Raw genomic sequence first — 19,426 nt, 5'->3', positions numbered from 1 at the left:
GTACCAAAATCCCCCCCACCCCCCCAGACCTCCTCTCCCCCCTGGTTAACCCCTCCTCTCACACCACTGTTGTTGAAGCCAGGTCCATCTCTGCGATGGGCAGGACAGAAGAACAGGGTGGTGCGCAGGGCTGAGGGCGGGGGGCGGCACGGAGGGGGGGAGGGAGAGGCTCACCAAGGTGACTGCAGGTCCGGTCACCAGCCTCCACCCTCTCCTCAGACTCCACCCTGCTGCCCCAGGTGCCTTCACCCTCCCCACATGACCGCCCTCCCAGCCTGTCTGTATCTCTGGACCTCTTCGCCAGCTCGTTGTTTTTTGTTTTTGTTTTTCCACACAACCTTGGGTAGCAACACACCTCCACTTTCAGTACAACCATCGATTTTTGGGCTCATGCATTTTTATTTCCAAGCTGCTGAAATGTATATGAATATAAAGATATATATTTTTCATATGTTTAAAAGACAAACTGTTTTAGTGTGGGGAAAATTACCAGGTCTATTTTGTATTAGTCTTTCTTTTTTTTTTTATTTAATGTCAGACATTACTGTAGTGTGATTGTGTATAGGTATCCATTTTTTTTTCCTATCAGATTTAATTCTTGAGTGAAATATTGAGGAATCTTGCTGCTGATTGGGTCCAAGAGGAGAGGCTGGCCCAGGCTGTTGCTATGGAAATTGTCCCGGCAACCACTAGCAGTGGGGGTGGGTGGGGCGGGGAGGGGATTTTCCTCTTACCTTAAAAACATGAGCACAGGTGCTTCATGACAAACCTTACTAGCATGTTTGGCTGCATCATGTTCCTTTGGCACTGTATTTTGAATAAACGTTAATTTATTTAAAAAAATACCCAAAAAATCCAGACTTTTTTCTTTTTTACGGTTTTAACCATAAGGATTATAAACTAACGTGTTCCGATGTGTCGTGAGAGACATGGGTCTGATAATGTGACAGCCTTTGCCGGGTCCTTGGGTTCACATGTCCCTATGATGTTGCCGTGTTGTGGGAAGGCACGTGTGCTGTGTTTGTCCAGCCATGACCTCCACAGCCCCCACCCCGGGCGCTCTGGGCCTTTGTTTGGTTGACCTACATATGAACACAGACCAGATCCCGATGCTTCGGGCTCCTGACGTGAGCCGTGTACAACATTGATTATAATCCGGTTGTTTTGTTTCTTTAACATTGACGAGGCCACATCTTGGGATTCTTCTTTTATTGCAGCAATGTAGCATATCACTTGTTTCTCTTAAAATACTTCAAAAGCATCCATCGGGAAAATGCGTTGTGAATTACATTTCACAATTTTGAACACATTCATATAGTTTAATACACTTTTCAAATATTGTCACATTTAAAAAAGAAAATGCAACCAGAATATTCTCATATGCCTTTTCCAGGATTCACCAACTGAGCATACAATAGTCAAAAATACAAGCTAAAATTGACTTAGAGTGAAGGAATGAGAGTACAAAGTTCAGAGTTGGTTGACAAGACAATTCTCAATATATAATCCCTAAAAAACCTGGACTTGATCTCAAGAGAATGCTTTTTATTACAATTGTTAGAAACCTAAGTCATCCATTTCAAATGATAGTCAAATTACAAAGTTTGCGAGGGGTTACTGTAAGCACCTCAAAATGACAGGTATACAAGCTAGCTACATATCAGAAAGAGAACTACGGTAGGCGTAGCAGAAACATGTGGTCCATAGACATTAAGATTTGTTCCAGTGTCTTCATAATAAAATAAGGGAATTTTCAGTGATTACTATACAGGACACACGAAACACAAAAATAAATAAGTTATCCCACAGCATTTGTTTCAGTATAACGCTTCAATATTTGTCACCCAAAATATCTCAAAACTACTCGAGACAAGATCAAGACCTCCTGAGGGGCAAACCATGACTGCTTAGACTGCTAGTCTAACTCCTGGGGAATCCCAAAGTAATACACCGATATTACTCTGGAGTCCAAGTAATACATATGTACTACACAAATGAAATGTGCAAATGATCAATAAAAGACTTTGACATCATGGGCTTTCATGTGGCTCGGCACTGCAGGGTTTCACTCATAAAGCACTTTACAAGGAACGGGGAGGAGGTCGATGAACTAGAAATCTTGACAAGGAAAGAAATCACGTGAGCCTGTCTCTTCTCCTTCCTACCCCGTCTTCTATAAACACAGTCATGACATCATCACAACATGCATGTTTCTCAAGTGGGAAAAAACCTGTACCCATGATGGCTGCCCTGGCCAGATCACTATCGTGTCTGTGACAGCAGGATAATATGGGAGGGCTTTTTTATACTTGTTTTTCTATTACAGTATTCCACCAGAGTTAAGAACTTGACCATAACACAGGTGTACAGCCAGAGCAAACAAATAAATAAAGAAGCACTTTTGAGCTTCAGGACAAAGGAGAGTGGTTTCACAATACACAGATAGGGGCATGGATATGTAGGTTTTAACACTTTTCCTTGCTCTTCCGTGCTAACAGTGAGGAGAGGGGGGAGGGGGGGGGGGGGGGGCTGATACTTATGGAAACTGACAGAGGTGAGGATGCTGATGCTTTCCAAAAAAAGAAAACAAAATGAATTGTTCATGTCAAGTAGCTCCTCAACGCAATCAGTCCAGTCCTTCCGGAGTCGTACTCTTTAATTAGCAGTATTGAGGGAGGGGTGAGCAGGGTCAGGGTTTGGGCTAGCTGGGGAGGATACAACTGCAGGCTGGGCCAGGTTGGAGAACCAGGAAGACATGGCAGACTTGGCACTGGTCAGAGCCCCGCCTACTGACTGACCTGGAGATGGAGGAGAAGAGAGATTCAAGACAGGCGATCTGAAGGAAACTATCAGTTATCTTTTAAAAGGGTTTCAATGCAGCTACGGCAAATTTGGCCACACCCAGATAAATACTAATTTTTAAAGAATTTGACACCTAAATACTTTTGTCAAACGTTCAGGGCAGTTAATTCCACATTTAGCTACATCCTACTGGGGGAATCCACCACAGGGTAAATGAAAATGGCTATGTATCTTTGAACTCTTTGATCCTGGCGTTCTCACCAACGGCCTTCCCAGTCTGGACCACGCTCCGACTCGTGGTGATCATGGCATTCCCAATCTTCTTCCCTCTCTCGCTGTTCTGCACAGAGCTGTGGGGGGGGGGGGGGGGGGGGGGTATAGAAAACAAGCATTGTCACCAGAAATGCATCATCAAGGAACAAAGGGCTAGTGGGTGGCTAGTGGCATGTCAACACGCGACCCTTCACATGGCTCATCCCCCGTGAGCATGGTCCTCTGCTGCTCTGGTGCCTGGGCACGACACTCGCCGTCACCGCGCTCAGAGGGCTACGCTGACAGACGCCCCTCCTTCCTCCTTCTGAAGTTGCCATAGCAACCTGTGAAATTGGCACGCGTACTTGCACAGGCGCGCACACGCGCACACACACACACACACACACACACACCGACTCCAATCCAACAAATGTGCACACACGCTCAGAGCAGCTGACGTGCAGAGACATCTGCACTAATCTTAGAGGCTCTGTACCAGTCACTCTATACTGTACACACCGTCCGCCTGGCCTTTCATGACGCTCTGCACCCACTGACCTCCTGGCGGCCCCTTATTACACAACAAACATACCACCGCTGACCCCAATAAACTTTATCTGGCTACTACAGCCAGGTGTAGAATGAGTCAGGTGTGCAATCTCCACCAGGGAGTATGTAATGACTAAGTGTCTGTAAGTGTCTAATAAAGAAAGTAACTGTATGGTGTGCTTTCTGCGGAATTCACTTCCTTTGGCTAGACTTTATCTACAAGTGGGGTTTGTGGGCTTGAGTGCATCATAGTACTTAAGCCTTGGAGGGGTTTCAAGAGGAGCTACTGGTCTCCCAGGGTCCAGGCTGAGGTCAGGGACGGGGGGATTGGGGGGGGGGGCTTCTGTGTCATGGAACATCTGAGTGTTAAAGATCAGAACGGGCCCCAGGACCTCGTACAGACGGAGGAAGGGTTCCTGTGTGTGCGAGTGCATGTGCGGGTGTGTGAAAAATAAAGTGTGCACATTTGCAAGTAGGTCACGATACTACCGCCCCCTAGGCCGAATGCAATGCTTGGACACATATTCTGGTTTATACATAGCACAGAACATTACACAAAGCACAGCAGCCTATCCTACTCTATATCAATTCTGTTCCACCAGCAACTCAGGGTGTTGATGCAGCCAACAGACTCACAGCAGATCTGACATGTTAGTGTGTGGCAACCGACAGCCCCCCCCCCCCCCCCCCCCCCCCCTCTAACATGAAGCCCCGAGCTCAGCGGGCATGGAGACGGGCTGCCAGCGTGGCGTCTTTCACCACAGACACGCCAACGCCACGGTGCTGCACTCCTGATAGGGCGCCAGACTCACCCGACAGTGCCGGTTGCTAAGCGCCGGGAATACCCAAGCGACAGCGATGAAGGCAACCCGGCGTCTCTCTGTACCTACAGCAGTAACCCCCCTCCCCCCCACTTCCCCCGAGCTTAGCTCAAGCTACCAACACATGGCCCCGGGGCAGGAAATAAGGGTGCACCTCTTCCTTAGACGCTCAGCTGGCCATGTGCCAGACCTGCTGCCTGACAGGACAGTCTGGAGGAGCGATGCAGTTTATAGTGTGTTCTGCCGAACTGCAATGACCCTGCAACAACACACCCTTCACAAATCCTATCTGTGCCGACCGTAGGGCAGCGTGGACAACCTGGAGCTCAGCCCTTGGGGAGTATTAGCAGCTACGAAAGCATTTTCAAATGTCTTTGACGGCTCCTGTTTCTTTCTGCAACGTTTCCCTCCACCCTGACCACTCCGTCGAGGGTGTGTGTGTGGGTGTGTGTGTGTGTGGTGAGGAGGGGATTCAACAGAGCCCAGTCTGTTTGTTTGTTTACCAAAGCATTACGACTAAGTTCACAGGGGCCATGTCACAGAACAGCCCCCAAGGCGACAGTGGAGGGGGGGGAGACCGCTCCCCCATACATCACAGCCAAGCAGATCGGCCCATGTTCTCACCATAAAGCTATCAATAGACAAGTTAGGGATGAAGACACACGGAGAGGGGAGCAGAGGCTGCATATCTGGGGGGTAAGCCTAGACGCCGTAGTCGCGGCCGGGGACACTGGACACAGGGCGGATCGCTTTTCCAATCACACTTCCTGGAATGAAACCTGAGGCCAAGCACCTACCCCGAAGACGCCAGCTCTGTTTTTGAGAATGAAAGTCTCTTATAATTGATGGGCTTAATATGAGACGTCGCCCTGTGCTCTATCTAGAATTGCTGTCATACGCCGTCCACAGTTATTAGGGGATAGATACTCTATGAAATAGAGCTGCTGTCACTATTTGTGATTACACGACATAGACACGGAGTACAATTCACACACTCACACACTGGCCTATAGCTCATTTTTTTCATGACCAGAATATACACTGAGTGCTCGGATTTCTCTGAACATCCTAATGTCAAATCAAATTCTCATTTCGACATCAGTTTCCTTTCACATTTTTCCCCCCCAAGTCCTGTTGAACTATATTTAGAAAAAGCTTCCCTGTTATGGCCTCAGTGGTAGCACATTTGAATGCATATCAAGGGATTGCAGGTTCGAATCCCCTCTTTACTTTGCTCTGGATAAAATAATCTTAAATGAATACATTATTGTACTGTAATGAAGTAGTTTCACATTACGCCACAGGGTGGCAGCAATGCTACTGCGTGATGAAGCCACACGGGTCCATACAGTCTACAACACATGAAACACATTTTATTTCACCAGGTCCATAACACAAAACTCAAATCCGCTAAAATGCCGGATTTCCATTGAGAAATACTCACTGTGAGAATCTTAACTTGACGTCAGCCACACTGTACTGCCCTTGGAATGGGTGGCTGGAAAAGAGACGAGCGATTGTTGTTAGATGCACGTGACTACACAAAAAGTCCAACTCTTTTCCCTCCAAAAACATATGCTAGTGCTTTACATGGATCCAGAGTAGCCCGGTGACTCACACACACACACACACACACACACACACACACACACACACACACACACACACCCACACACACACACACACACACACACACACACAACCCCCCAGGAGGGCATCCCTACCCTGAGGAGATCTCCGCCATGGCTGGGTGCTTGTTGCTGTACCACACCCTGAAGTTGTGGGTGTCCTTCCAGGCGGAGACAAAGGGGGAGCCGTAATCAGCCAGCAGCCTCTCGTTATCTGAAGGAGAGCAGAGCAGAAAGGCTAGTCAGTCAGAGTGACCTACCCGCAGTCCCACCACGAGAGGCTGAACAGCTGCCAATGACTTCTATGTAACGGAATACATGAAGGGACTCAGGTGGTGTGACATCTGCCATCTTTGACCTCCCTTGTCCACAAGGCAACCCAGAGATGACGTGGGTTCCAGGACCCGAGCACATCGCTGTGCGGCTGTGTGAGATGCCTACCTTCCTGCAGGGCGGACGACAGCAGGGCGTGGACGTAGAGGCCGAACTGGGCCCGGATCCATTCGTCGCCGCCCTCCCATCCCGTGCCGTCCAGGAAGACGTCCTCGCGGTTCTCCATCACGTGCTTCAGCAGGTAGTCGGCGAAGCGCAGGTCGGCCGTGGTCAGGGCCAGGAGCCGCCGCAGCTCAGCATCCTGGATGTGGATACGGGCCTCCTCCACCTGGGCACACACAGTCAGAAACACACACACACAGTCAGAAACACACACACACAGTCAGAAACACACACACAGTCAGAAACACACACACACACAGTCAGAAACACACACACACAGTCAGAAACACACACACAGTCAGAAACACACACACACACACACGTTTCTCCCAGAGAGATTTCTCAACTGTCAATGGAGAAGAGCTGTGCACTACACATAACAACATGATCATCTCAAATGCAAGAACACAAAGTTACAAACGCAACAAACACAGGTGTGTCAGCTTGTTTGTTCTTCATGGTTGGCTCTGTCCAGGGGGCGTAACACTGTGAGAGTATGCTGGAGGACTTACATCCACCACGGCGTCACTCAGGTGCCTCTGCTGGCGAAAGAGGATGTTGGTTGCCCCGGCAACGAAACCGCGCACCGTCACGTCAGACAGCAGATGGTGCTGCTGCAGCGCCATATAAGGCAGGCACAGGTAACCCTGGAAACGCACAGCGGGAGGGGCACAAAGGTCACTTCCTGGGGATATGATGTGGTTACCTGCAGTGTATCGACTAGGTTGGGCTACGGCGTGCGAGAACCATGAGAGTGCTAGACTGACTGACTGACTGATTGGCTGACAGGACGGTACCTTGGTGAAGACGGCCAGGGGCAGGCCGTACTGGTCCTCCTCCAGGCCAGACACCAGGCCCTGCGTCACCCCGCCCTGCCCCCCCGCCGCCTGGGGCTGCACCGTAATGGGGATGCCAGGCTCAGGGTCGAAAGTCTCCGGGTGCTCTGCAGCCTCTGCCGGGTCCTTGGGGGCCCCCTCCTCCAGCACGCTGGGGTCCAGCGTCTCCCAGTCGCTCTCCGACGAGTCTGGGGAGGTACGTGACGGGGGCCTCAGGTGGTGGTTGTCCCCCTCCGAGGCTGCGGGTCTCTGGGGGACGGCCTTTCCATCCAGGGACTCCCCCACCAGCTCCATGGTGGCGTTGGCGATGTCCGTCACGGACACGGAGACAAAGTCCTCGGAGCCTGGAACACACTCCACCATGCTCAGGTCCTCCGACACGCTGCTCTTAGGCCGGTAGTGCGACGAATCAGCCAGGCCATGCTCTATCATGCCTGGATACACACACACACACACACCATATCATGTTATAAAAAATATACACAGTATAAATTAGGCACCATAGGAGTATTTACAAATATGTTGTGATATTATAAATAAATGCAAAATAAAACTATTATGAGTATGTTGGGTGGGACTGATATGTGCCCACCTGGAAACAGAGACAGAACGGTCATGAGAGCTCCAACTAGTCTGTTGACAGGAGACACATAGAACAGGACCTGGACAGGGAAACACACACACACACACAATGAGGTGAGTCATTCTGCCAACAAACCTCAGAACATGAAAGGGTTGGGCGGACAAGTTACATGATTTCACAGTAAAGGTAACATATTTACCTTCTTCTCCAACAGAATCAGTTTGAAGAGAATAAGAACCTGAGGAGGAGAGTGAGAATGTATTTGTATTTGTTATTTTTTTTCTTTTGCACTTGATGAACCCCTAAACTAATCATGTCGTAAAGCACAGATGGATGACATAAAAGGAAAGCTGTACCTTGTGCCGAAAGTGCAGTATTAAATCTCTTGGCGACAAACCTGAGGGGAGGAAAATAAATTCACATTAAAAAATCTATGGCTGTCAACCCTCAAGCTACAAAACCTGTTACTGATTTATCTCTCAGGGAGACGGTATAACACATACCTGGCATATCTGACATTTTATCTAGCACACAACAGAGCTGTAATACATGAAAACTGGCAGTTTGAGAAAACAAATATGTTTAACATGTACTAACATTTACATTTAGTCATTTAGCAGACGCTCTTATCCAGAGCGACTTATAGTATGTACAGGGACATTCTCCCCGAGGCAAGTAGGGTGAAGTGCCTTGCCCAAGGACACAACGTCATTCAGCACAGCCGGGAATCAAACCGGTAACCTTCAGATTACTAGCCCAACTCCCTAACCGCTCAGCCACCTGACTCCCAAGCCACCTGTTACTCCCAAGCCTGAGAACAATGAATTATGTTTCCACAAGTGTGGATTTTAAGTTATAAGTTTATCCTTATTTATGTGACACTGCATGAATCCATAATCCTGACAGGTAATCGGAGTCAGATGGCTGAGCGGTTAGGGAATCGGGCTAGTGATCAGAAGGTTGCTGGTTCGATTCCCGGCTGTGCAAACCAAATGACGTTGTGTCCTTGGGCAAGGCACTTCACCCTACTTGCTTCGGGGGAATGTCCCTGTACTTACTGTACTGTAAGTCGCTCTGGATAAGAGCGTCTGCTAAATGACTAAATGTAAATGTAATCGTTATTCACTTTATCCTTTAACATAGCACTTTGGAAAGCTGTTGCCCAGATCAGCACTGATAACCAACCGAAACCTTCAAAGAAGAAAACAAAAAAAAGAACTTCCCTCTAATCCACACTCACTCACTGTGCAGTGTAAAGCATGTATGCCTCATTATCCTGCATTATACCGATACAAGCTCTGCCTGTCAAACCAACTTTGCCACATTAACAGGGCAAACCACACTGACACCTTATACTGACAGTGTGGAGAATATCTGGGCCAGAGGCCCTGATGACAGTCAGGCGTCACATGTACTCTGGGTCTGAGTGCACATTGACAGATGACATAAGTCTAGCTGACATCTGTCTCCCCCTCTGCTACAGCCAGATAGTATTATGGGATGGTTTTTACCCAGATAAACTTGCGACCCCTCCAGAGTTGTCCCCTTCAGGGAGCCGTTCATATGTTCGTACAGTTCCTATGGAGACGGAGACAGCAAAAAATAAGGTCACCATACCAGTCACAAAAAACTGCACACATTTGACTGCCTGCCTTGACCCTTGTGTAGGGTGATACATACTCACCTTTAAAATAGATATCTGGGAGAAGTCTTTCTCCTCAAAGTAAGCATGTGTGATAAGCTGTAATTTAGCTTGGAGTAAGCCGTATAAAGGCTGAAAGAAAAGACAAAACAAAGGTTAGGGTGTGAGAGGCCTTGTCACCTACCATATGCTGCAAGTTTGTTCGGATGTGATTTTATGTGAGGAAGAAAGAGTTTCATCATACTCCGTGTGATGCCATGGTAACGAGAGCCTTCTTGTCTGACTGATGTCCCGTGTACAACGAAAACCAGGTTATTCCATACCCCCGATAAACGTCAGCGCATTTAGCTTGAAATATGCTCGCGCTTTAGAGTAGCCGTTGGACTATCGAGGACGGATAGTGGTTGAGTCTGGTTGATGCTGCCAATTGTGTCAGCACTATCTCCCTGTACCCCCGCCCTGTCACAGCTGTTCCCACAATGTATTATGGAAACTTTCAAATGGCCCATGATAGCCGTGTTTATACTAAGCTTGAGGAAGACACTCTATCCCCACAGATATCCCTCTAACCCCACTCCCCTGTGCACGTACAATACCTCAGCTATAAATGCCTGCCTTACTGACATCAAGGGGTGTCCTGGAAAATCAGACAGGCTCCCACATCTTGATAATGGTCTACTTCTCCACAAGTGTCTCTCTCTCCCTCCTTCTCCCCAGGCCTGGTCACGTGACCTGGGTGACTCACCACTCGACTGAGGACGCACACACTCTTCTGGACCGTCTCCCTGGTGACGTCAGCCTGTCGGACCTTGAGCGCCTGGACAGAGACAAACACAGTGGGTCACACCATGAACGGGCCCCGCATGCTCCCTGACCACCAAGCGCTCTGTCTGAGGAGACGGCCAGATACCACAAGAACAGGCCTCATTCATCTGCCCTCGTCTGCTAACTGCCATTACAGCCGCACCAACTCAACGCTGCAGATGTCATGAGGAAAACAACCAGATGTAAAACTGTACAGCACATCATCAAGAACACTCTGCTGGGAGTGTTCTTACCACAGCAGAGGTATACAGAGGTATAAAAAAAAAGAAATCACAAAAGAAGGAAACAAACCTTTGCTTCTATTTGCCGGTAGCAGGACACGCCGTAAACACACTTCATCTCTCCACCCAGAGGGGGGAGATGGAAATAAACGGTATCTGGGAAAAGAAAATGGATGACGTCAGCACAGCTCATTAGGTCTACCCGTGATCAAGGATGGGCAAGATGGGATTGGATGTTGTCGTCTTCTCGGTGGAATTACCCAATATTGTATTTGGGATGATGTTATTGTTGCACTGTGTCTTGTAAAGTAGACAGCTCCTTGGCACTAACCATCGTAATACGGTTAGAACTGTGCAATTCTGGTCTTTGATTATCTTCTGCACGTACTATGCTGCATGCACCATTTGTAAATCGCCTTGGATGAAAGCATGTGCTAAATAAATACGTGGAAGAACAATCCTCGTGCAAACCAATTCAATATTTTTTCATGCATGCGTTATCAAGGTGTATAAAGCAGACTTTCTCTCCAGTCACAAGAGATGGAGCATCAGACTGGCGATCCCAGGCGGGAAAACGGGAACGGAACTAATTCCATTAAATTCCTCCCAGCAACAATATCAAATAATAGACCAGATCAAATAAGGGAAAACAGAGGAAGAAGATGACCAAATGAAAACTAAGGGGGTCAGGAGGCCTGTGGGTCATGAGTGAGTGGTTTATAATGTGGTTAAAGTGTCGTCTGAGACACCCCTATGCGGCCAAACAAGGTCACATCCTGTTAGTGATGCTGCCTGGCCCTGGTCGTTTAGCCCCTGGTTGTCTGTCTTTAGCAGTCTGGAGCTGGCTCTTTGGCCCTGGCTGGCTGGCATGTGAAGACGGCATGGCCACAGCTGCAGTGTGGAGCCCAGCAGACAGACGGGGTGTGCACTGGAGATCTCCTCCCGAGCATGAGAGCTGCTGCTGCCCGTGTTGTTGTGTTTTATCGACAGAGCCGCCAAGTCATGTGACGAAAGCTGCATCCTCTCAACCTCACACAAACCTACATGACCAAATCAAAAGAACTGCGTGTGTTCTCTCCGCAGCGGAATACACAGGCAGCAGATCCGAGGAGAGTCACATGGTCGGGCGGTCAGGAATCTGGAACATCACATAGTAGCAACCAGTCACGGGATGGGATGGTTTGATATGAGGAACTCCCAGGGAGCACATCCAGCTTTGCCAGTAATCACCCTTACCACACCAGTCCTCATTCTAAATAAAGAATCACTGTCTAATGATCCAGTGTTTTGTTGATTAACGTCGAAATGATCGAGCTGTTGCACAGCAGCAGGGTGCAAAGAGAAAGCCAATTTCCTTAGTAGGACCACAACTCATACTGCCTAAATATTTCTGTTCCTATCAGTGTGGGCATAATGCCATACGCTTGCTATCTACAGACACTGGGAAAGAGATAACAGAACATGAGGTTGATACATCACTCCATCTATCCTCTCACCCATCCCCTCGATTCCTTTTCTGTCTTTAAAAAAATCTATTTTAAGGAAACAATTGAGTGTAACATAAATTGTAAATCCTAGAGGGGTTGTTTACTATGAACCTGTTGGGGTTTCGTACCTTGCCTGCACAATTTCTGCTATGTCTCTGTTATACATATACTTTTATTCTCAACCCTTCCTTCATGCTAATAAATCAAATAAAATGCACTCGCCCACCCAGTCATCCACCCATCCCTCCACCCACCTTCTTGGTAGTTGTGGGCCCCGTCCGGCAGGGCCAAGAAGGGGAGATACTTCCACTCCTCCGGCAGGGAGCTGCTGTCATGGCCTTCCTCTGGGAGGAGAGGTGGGTAAGAGTACTCCACCTGAGGACAGAGAGAAAGACACACACAGGACAAGTGGGTGAGAGAGAGAGAGGGAGAGAGGCAGAGCATTATGATCTTTTGAATCTTAAACATAATGCAAGGCAATAACAATGCAGTACAGATGATCAGATACAGGTCTGATGTGAGACATCCCATCATAAAAACATGCAGAATTTCTATCTACCCACCAAATATACAGATAATAAGTAGAGTGCCTTCCTAATTTATATTGTACATGCTTCTGGTTTAACCTAAAAGGAAATGTTTGCTGAAATATGCTTTGAAACAGATTAGGAGAATATAATCCATTGATAAAGATAAATAAGCTCTCTGTCCATCAGGTTCACTCTGAGGCAGGAAACTGTCTCATTACCATGTGACTGAGTCATAAAAGCCTTTGGATACAGTTCCATTTCCAAGGTCTTGTTTTGTACTCATGTGTGTATGTTAAACAAGGACACTGCCTCTGCAGCACAGGAGGCCGGAGTAGCCCTTGTGAGTCACTCCAAACCCGTCTTCATCACAAGCTGCTAATCTCTGACACAGATCATGAATGACTGTGAAATGAAATGCAACGTTTTGTTGTTGCCTTCATTATGCTCTCAGAGAAAGAAACCTGCTTGGGAAGCTCCAGACTGCTGGTCTCCCCCACCCCCCATCCTTCATCCCCTCAGCAGCTGAGATCCCCTCCCCCCAGTGCTGGCCCCGAGAGTAGCTCTACACCCCTCAACCCACATCTCTATCTCACACACATACACACACACACAGAGAAAAACACATGAAGCACTATAACTTTTATGCCACCCGCTGGCCAAACAGATGGGGAGCAGTAGGACGACGAGAGGAAAACACCTGTCTGAGAGAGAGAGAGAGAGAGAGAGAGAGAGAGAGAGAGAGAGAGAGAGAGAGAGAGAGAGATACAGAGACAGAGAGAGAAAGACAGAGAGAGAGAGATACTGAGACAGAGCACACAAACCTAATCTTCTGATACACGCCGGGAGGTCATCAACCCCCGCATATCAGGTGACGTACTAATACCTCTCCCGCCAGAAACAACCCCATTACCTGAGACAAAGACCCCCCCCCATCCCACTGTCTGCTGCTGTTAGCTAAAAGGTGTGGGGGTCATGCACGCCGTTTCTCTTCATTCAACAGCAACAACTGGGAGACGGCAGGTCGGAGGGGCTCAGTTCCCTTTACATTGTTCTACTCACGACAGGCGGCAAGCAGCAACACACTGGAGCAATACACACAGGTGTGTCGATCCTTCTGTTGGCTTCACTTGTTACAACGAGACAGGTGTTTTAGAAAAACCTGCAGACTCAGTTGATAGTGAAACTGTTGCCGTTCTCTAAAAGGGTGGTGCAAGTGTGTTTGGATTGTGCAGGTAAAGTATTTATCTAATGGTTAACTATTAAATACAGCTTTGAAGGCCTCGTCTATACCACACCTGGCTATTCTACCAAAAGGAACCAACTGTCTGCTGCAGTTGTGTCCAAGAGAGATATTCAACTCTGTCTTTGCATAAAAAATGTTAGGGCTTATCATCATGGTTCAAAGAATGTAATGTATTTGGACCAAACACACATACACAGCGTTCACACACAACTCTCTCTCTCTCACACTTCCACTATAATTACTTGACCACATTGTGTTTGTTCTGATGCACTTCAAGTTCAACTTTAATCATAGACAACGAAGCTGGATTTCCATTTTTCTTAACTTATATTTGTGCAAGGACTATAAAGACATCAGGCATGTCCGTGCCTGATGATTATTTCATGCAGATGCAATTCAGAACTTATATAATAATACAGTCTCTCGGGCAAAAACACCGCTCTGCAGAACTTGCAGTATGAGGTCTCTTCAGATGAATTAATAAATATATTTCCCAACTCTCATCATCAGTTAGTTCTCCACCATAGACAAGATGATTGATAGGTGTTGACAGCTGCGTCCTGGACAAGGGAAACATACTCTGTATTTTGTGCGCTTACAAACCGAGTTTATCAAAAAATGATATCACATCCAACACCTAGATTATTCGCTACATATAGATTACTAGTTATATATTGCTAGGTTGCAATCATAGGCCTGAGCCTCACTACAGGAGTTGAAATCCAACTGTGTGTGTAAACAGGACGGTGCTAATAAGACATTAGCATGCCGCATGAGCTTGACATACCTGACAGCCTTTCTTGTGGTGAAATCCAACTACAACGATATGCAATACGGGTCCCTTGAGTTCCTCTTTGCCATGCGACTCCATGGCCTAAAGTATTTGTGAAGTTATGTGTTGTTTTCACTCGGGAGTCCAATATAAACAAGACAAGGGGGCTGTTTTTCCTTGACGTCCGCACACAACGCATTGAATTTCTCTTCCGCCTAGTCTGTCAGTAGACGTATGATTACGTCATTCGTGGAGTAGTCAGAGACTGGGGGAAACAACGTAGCGCCATCGCGTGTCCTTTTTTGAAAAGACAATTCCACAGAATATTCTTAATCTATGAATAGTTAGGCTTTGTGTCAAAGTAATATTTATTGTGCATAAATAAGTATTCGTAAAACTGCAAAATCCACAGAGCATGCACGTCGATCGTACCAGTCGATTGATTGGTACTGCCTGAATGACACCTATCATTTTCGATTGGTTTGGTCTTTATCGGTAGACATGGCGGCCACACCAGCAACAAATCCATCACAGTTGCTCCCGCTTGGTAAGTTTGTAAACGATTTCATTTGTGGTTTTAAAATGTATAGATACTACACATATACTTTTCAAATCTAGGACTGTGTTGACAGTCGTATTTAAAAAAATGCTGTTTACTACTGGACTGAATTGTCCGTTCAACAAGGATCAGCTTGTAGCAGGCTAGTACTACTAGCGAGCTAGCGTGACCAAACTGCACTGCAGGTTAGACGTTTATCTGACGTTTATTAAAATCCTGCATTTTAAGATGATTTTTAATTTATCTAACAAAACAAAGGTATGTTAAGACAAGTACTTTGTCTATGGCTATTCTGTAGCTCTGTATAACCGCACCTAAATCATACATTAACCTTATTCGCGGGAAAGTTGCGCAAGGGGTTGCTTTTCATTAGGAATCTGTAGTATAGAATATTTGTATTCTCAATAGCGGCGGTGTTACTCTTTTAGTTATGTTAACTGAGAGGTAGCCAGTTTGCAGTACTGCCAGTAGCTATGTTTAAAAACAACGTTTTATTTTACCTTTTGTCTTCCAGAGCTTGTGGACAAATGCATTGGCTCACGTATACATATTGTCATGAAGAACGACAAAGAAATTGTAGGAACTTTATTGGGTTTCGATGATTTCGTCAGTATCCTTTGACATCTAAGACAATGCAATTTCCGTTTCCTCTGAATGAGCGATATTTTAGCTTGATTGTATATTATTTAGCCCTAGCATTTCACTCTCCATTAAGCGTCCTTGACCTAATGTGTTAGACATGGTGTTGGAGGATGTGACAGAATTGTAAGTAATTTCCATCCTTGCATTGATTGAAATTCACATTGGAGAGGAGAACTTGGAATCAGTAACCTAATTGTGTTTGCTGTTATAGTGAAATCACACCAGAAGGGAGAAGAATAACAAAACTGGACCAGATCCTGCTCAATGGCAACAACATTACCATGGTGTGTACATGCAAAAGACTATACAAATTGAATTGTCAATAGATATAGGCAAATATACATATTTGATGCATACAAGGGAATATGCTAGCTAACTCTTACCATCTTGTTTCATTTCTAGCTCATACCTGGAGGCGAAGGACCTGAAGTATGACATGAGAATCAGTGAAGAGCTGAAAACATGTTTTTGTTGTTGCAGTGGATGTTAACTTGCCTTCTTATCCTAATATTCTGTTGGTAATTTGTTTGTTCTTTTTCAGTCTTTAGGTTTTGAGAAAATATTTTTTTGTAAGAACAGATTTATGATTGGTGTGACAATGGTTTTGACCATAAATTATGAAAATGTGTTAAGTCAACCTTTTGTTATAATTAAATTCCAAAATGACACACAGTAGACCAAGAAACAGCAAAGTTGTTTTCTTTATCTTGAAACAAATCTTGTAAAAAGAACAGGTTCAATTGTGTTTATGGTTTTGAAAGCTGATGCACTTTTACTTAAGCACACAATGGGAGTTCAACAAAAAGCAATGATTGGTATTGTAGTCCCCTAGTATCAGTGGTTTTCATAGTTCACTAAAATGTAGTATTCCCCACACTCTTCACACAACTCAATACATTGAAGGCTTCTCCTCTCCCTTTGGATTGGTCACCTTTTCCTGGTTCTTGCTGATGATGTCATAAAATTCAGCCTGCAGCAAAAAGAAGGGAGTTGTATATGAGATCCATGCCCATAGTTTATATAGAAATGCTTTGAAAATAAACTGTCACTTCTATCACTCCTTACATAGAAGCCACGCATGTCCAGCAGAATCACTCTGATCTCAGAGAACACAGCCTCATCCTTCTCATGGACCAGGGAGCGGTAGTCCATCTGAAACAGATGGAATCAAGGTGGTCAACATGATAATTGAATCTTTGTGACATTGTTGTAGCCCTGGTTACATTTAGTAAATGTTCTGAGCAGAAAAAGAATTGTTAATCTCACCACGTGAGTGTCTTTGGAGGCTTTCGCCACTGCATCACCCCTCTCTGAGAAGTATCTGGAAGTCAGTAAGAAAGTCAGCAAACCATTCTGTTCTGAAATCGAAAGCTAATGTGAGGTATAGCAAATGCCACATAGTAAAATATATAATATGCTAGACTTTGAATGGTGTCCTACTTGTTAATGTTGGTCTGGAAACCGTCTACTTTAGTCTTCACTGCAGCAAGTCTCTCCAGAATCTTCTCCTGTTGTCAATAACAGAGACGGTTGACACAATTGCCATTACGCTGCAATAGTTTTAATACACTGTCCCTGCGATCCATCCTATACAGTGCATGTACTTGAGGTGCACGTTATCATTTACCTGAATAGCAACACCAAAGTCATTCCCATCTTCTATTTTGGGAATAAGATGCTGAATCCAACATGATACCTAGAAGACAAGAACAGCTGTATAGTAAATGTGTTGTCCTAGTTCAGGTCCCGAGTCCCTAGAAGGTCTTTGAAACTTACTTCATTCAACCACAAGATGTCATTTAAATGTTACATGGCATTGTAGCATCCAACTTACAATAAGTATTTTCATCTTGAGTAAATAAGCCAACTGTACATCAAAGTAATTATTAGTAAGAATTCTTCCAATGGTTAGAATAATAAGAATTCCACTTTCTATAAGAATAAGTAATGAGATGTACCTTTCGTGACCTAACATTTTTTACATTTCCAGAAATGGTTGAACTCCCCCAAATAACAACTAGGTACATTACTGTGGTTGTACACATTAGTAAAAAATATGGTTTAGTTTTGTAACCTACAGTGATGCAGGTCTCTCTCAAAGCCAGAATCTCGGGTTTCACCCTGTCTAGCAGCATCACAATCTTCTCATTTCCTTTGATGAAACCACATTTAGGAGCTAGGAGGGGAGGAAAAAACGTTATTCAACAATACACTCAGACACCTGGAACACATACACACCCAATGGTAACTTTGAAGAAAGAACAGATTTTACCCTTTTTCTTCTTCTTTTCCTCCTCTTCGTTTTTGTCGGTCTCCATTTCCTGAGGAGAAATTAAATTACTGATCATAATATTCTTCAGGATCAAAATCAGGTTTATTACCAAGTCTGCTTTTTCCTTGGAATTGTTTTTGGTCTGATGGTGCATAACAATAAACATTGTGCAAGCACAAAACACTTGACAAAACTCTTGAATAGGCTACTATCATAAATATGTCGCATGTAAGCATAATTCATTCACTACATGGAACTGTGGTTCAAGTCTGGATTAGTGGTCACCTCTTCCTCAGGAGTGGGGGGTTCTGGGATGGGGATATCTAAAGGGGCTTGGAGTGAGGAGAGATCTGTGATGCTAAGGGCATCCTCCTGGTGGAGATGAAAGGGAGAGATAAATAATTACATGCAGTAACAAGATTCAAACAAGTTTTTTCTTTCTTTTTTTCTTCAGAAATGTAATGTTAAATGAGACTCCATACCTTGAGAAGGTTGTCCAAATGGACAATCTTTAAGGGGATGTAGTTGGAAAACAGGTTTTCTGCCTGTAAATCAGAAACAACCTTCCTCATTTAAACTCAATCACGTAAAAGTGGCTATCGTTTATTTATAATGCTGAATGTATGAGCTGCATAGAAATGTACACTAACCTGATGATACAGAGACTGACGGAAATTGTCAACCTGAAGAAAACAGGGAATGCACAGAAAAACTTAAACTCTGGGCACAATTAACATACATTTTTATATAGAATTTAGATTACTTTGTATCAAAAACTGGTTATAGCCATCAGTGGGCGCGCTAGAGTTAGTGAGTTTTTGATTTCGCTTTCATCCAGCTTTGTTAACAACGGGATGACTAGGGACTTTCCATCAGCTTTGCAACGTGCGCAGTGATACGGCAAAACTGCATGATTTCATGTTCTAACACATCTACACAGCCTTTGTTTGCTACATAGACACTTCAGATGTTTGTACATGGAAAAACTGTAGTTAAATTAAATATTGATGAAAATGTATTGCAAAAGAACGAAAACAATCGCTTACCATCACTGTGCTCGCACTGTTTACTTTCAGGTGAGGTGATTTTGACATTTTTGCGCAAAAGATTCGACGTGCTAGGTGCAAATTGTAGATAAAACTAATGCAGTCTCTCGCGTTCGTGCTGTCTATTTCCTTGTTATGCACTTTCGATTTCATATTAAAGCACCTGATCCTAGTCCCTCCCACAAACTAATTTACCGAAAGTTGGAGCAGTCTGGATATTC

The 19,426-nt window shown here is 45.3% G+C and overlaps 3 protein-coding genes across 4 annotated transcripts; 1 reads left to right on the top strand and 2 right to left on the bottom strand.

Annotated features, from left to right (window-relative positions):
• Positions 1-1,530: 1,530 nt before the first annotated feature.
• On the bottom strand, positions 1,531-14,926 carry avl9 (AVL9 homolog (S. cerevisiase)). The gene is made up of 16 exons (XM_062479886.1): positions 14,702-14,926; positions 12,396-12,516; positions 10,725-10,810; positions 10,354-10,425; positions 9,651-9,740; positions 9,478-9,544; positions 8,323-8,363; positions 8,166-8,204; positions 7,976-8,045; positions 7,345-7,817; positions 7,060-7,194; positions 6,494-6,713; positions 6,149-6,266; positions 5,869-5,922; positions 3,064-3,152; positions 1,531-2,798 (listed from the first exon to the last, which is right to left on the bottom strand). The coding sequence occupies exons 1-16, from the start codon at positions 14,783-14,785 to the stop codon at positions 2,656-2,658; spliced, it is 1,902 nt and encodes a 633-aa protein (XP_062335870.1). The 5' UTR covers positions 14,786-14,926; the 3' UTR covers positions 1,531-2,655.
• Positions 14,927-15,073: 147 nt separating this feature from the next.
• On the top strand, positions 15,074-16,562 carry lsm5 (LSM5 homolog, U6 small nuclear RNA and mRNA degradation associated). Of its 2 annotated transcripts, none has more exons than XM_062479891.1 (5): positions 15,074-15,233; positions 15,760-15,855; positions 15,983-16,010; positions 16,099-16,171; positions 16,290-16,562. In XM_062479891.1, exons 1-5 carry the CDS (start codon positions 15,188-15,190, stop codon positions 16,320-16,322), a joined length of 276 nt encoding a protein of 91 aa, XP_062335875.1. In that variant the 5' UTR covers positions 15,074-15,187; the 3' UTR covers positions 16,323-16,562. The 2 variants fall into 2 exon arrangements, with proteins under 2 accessions (XP_062335875.1, XP_062335876.1); XM_062479892.1 differs by lacking the exon at positions 15,074-15,233 and adding an exon at positions 15,280-15,503.
• An 8-nt stretch (positions 16,563-16,570) lies between these two features.
• Positions 16,571-19,362, bottom strand: psme2 (proteasome activator subunit 2). Its single transcript, XM_062479889.1, has 11 exons — positions 19,206-19,362; positions 18,810-18,842; positions 18,642-18,704; positions 18,445-18,531; positions 18,160-18,208; positions 17,966-18,063; positions 17,515-17,583; positions 17,328-17,395; positions 17,154-17,208; positions 16,953-17,039; positions 16,571-16,857 (listed from the first exon to the last, which is right to left on the bottom strand). Exons 1-11 carry the CDS (start codon positions 19,356-19,358, stop codon positions 16,777-16,779), a joined length of 843 nt encoding a protein of 280 aa, XP_062335873.1. The 5' UTR covers positions 19,359-19,362; the 3' UTR covers positions 16,571-16,776.
• Between the last annotated feature and the right edge of the window lie 64 nt (positions 19,363-19,426).

This window comes from Osmerus eperlanus, chromosome 15, assembly GCF_963692335.1.
Source record: "Osmerus eperlanus chromosome 15, fOsmEpe2.1, whole genome shotgun sequence".
NCBI classification, from domain to species: domain Eukaryota; kingdom Metazoa; phylum Chordata; class Actinopteri; order Osmeriformes; family Osmeridae; genus Osmerus; species Osmerus eperlanus.
The sequence above is the reverse complement of the archived record's forward strand: the minus strand, read 5'-3'. Positions and strand labels throughout refer to the sequence as shown.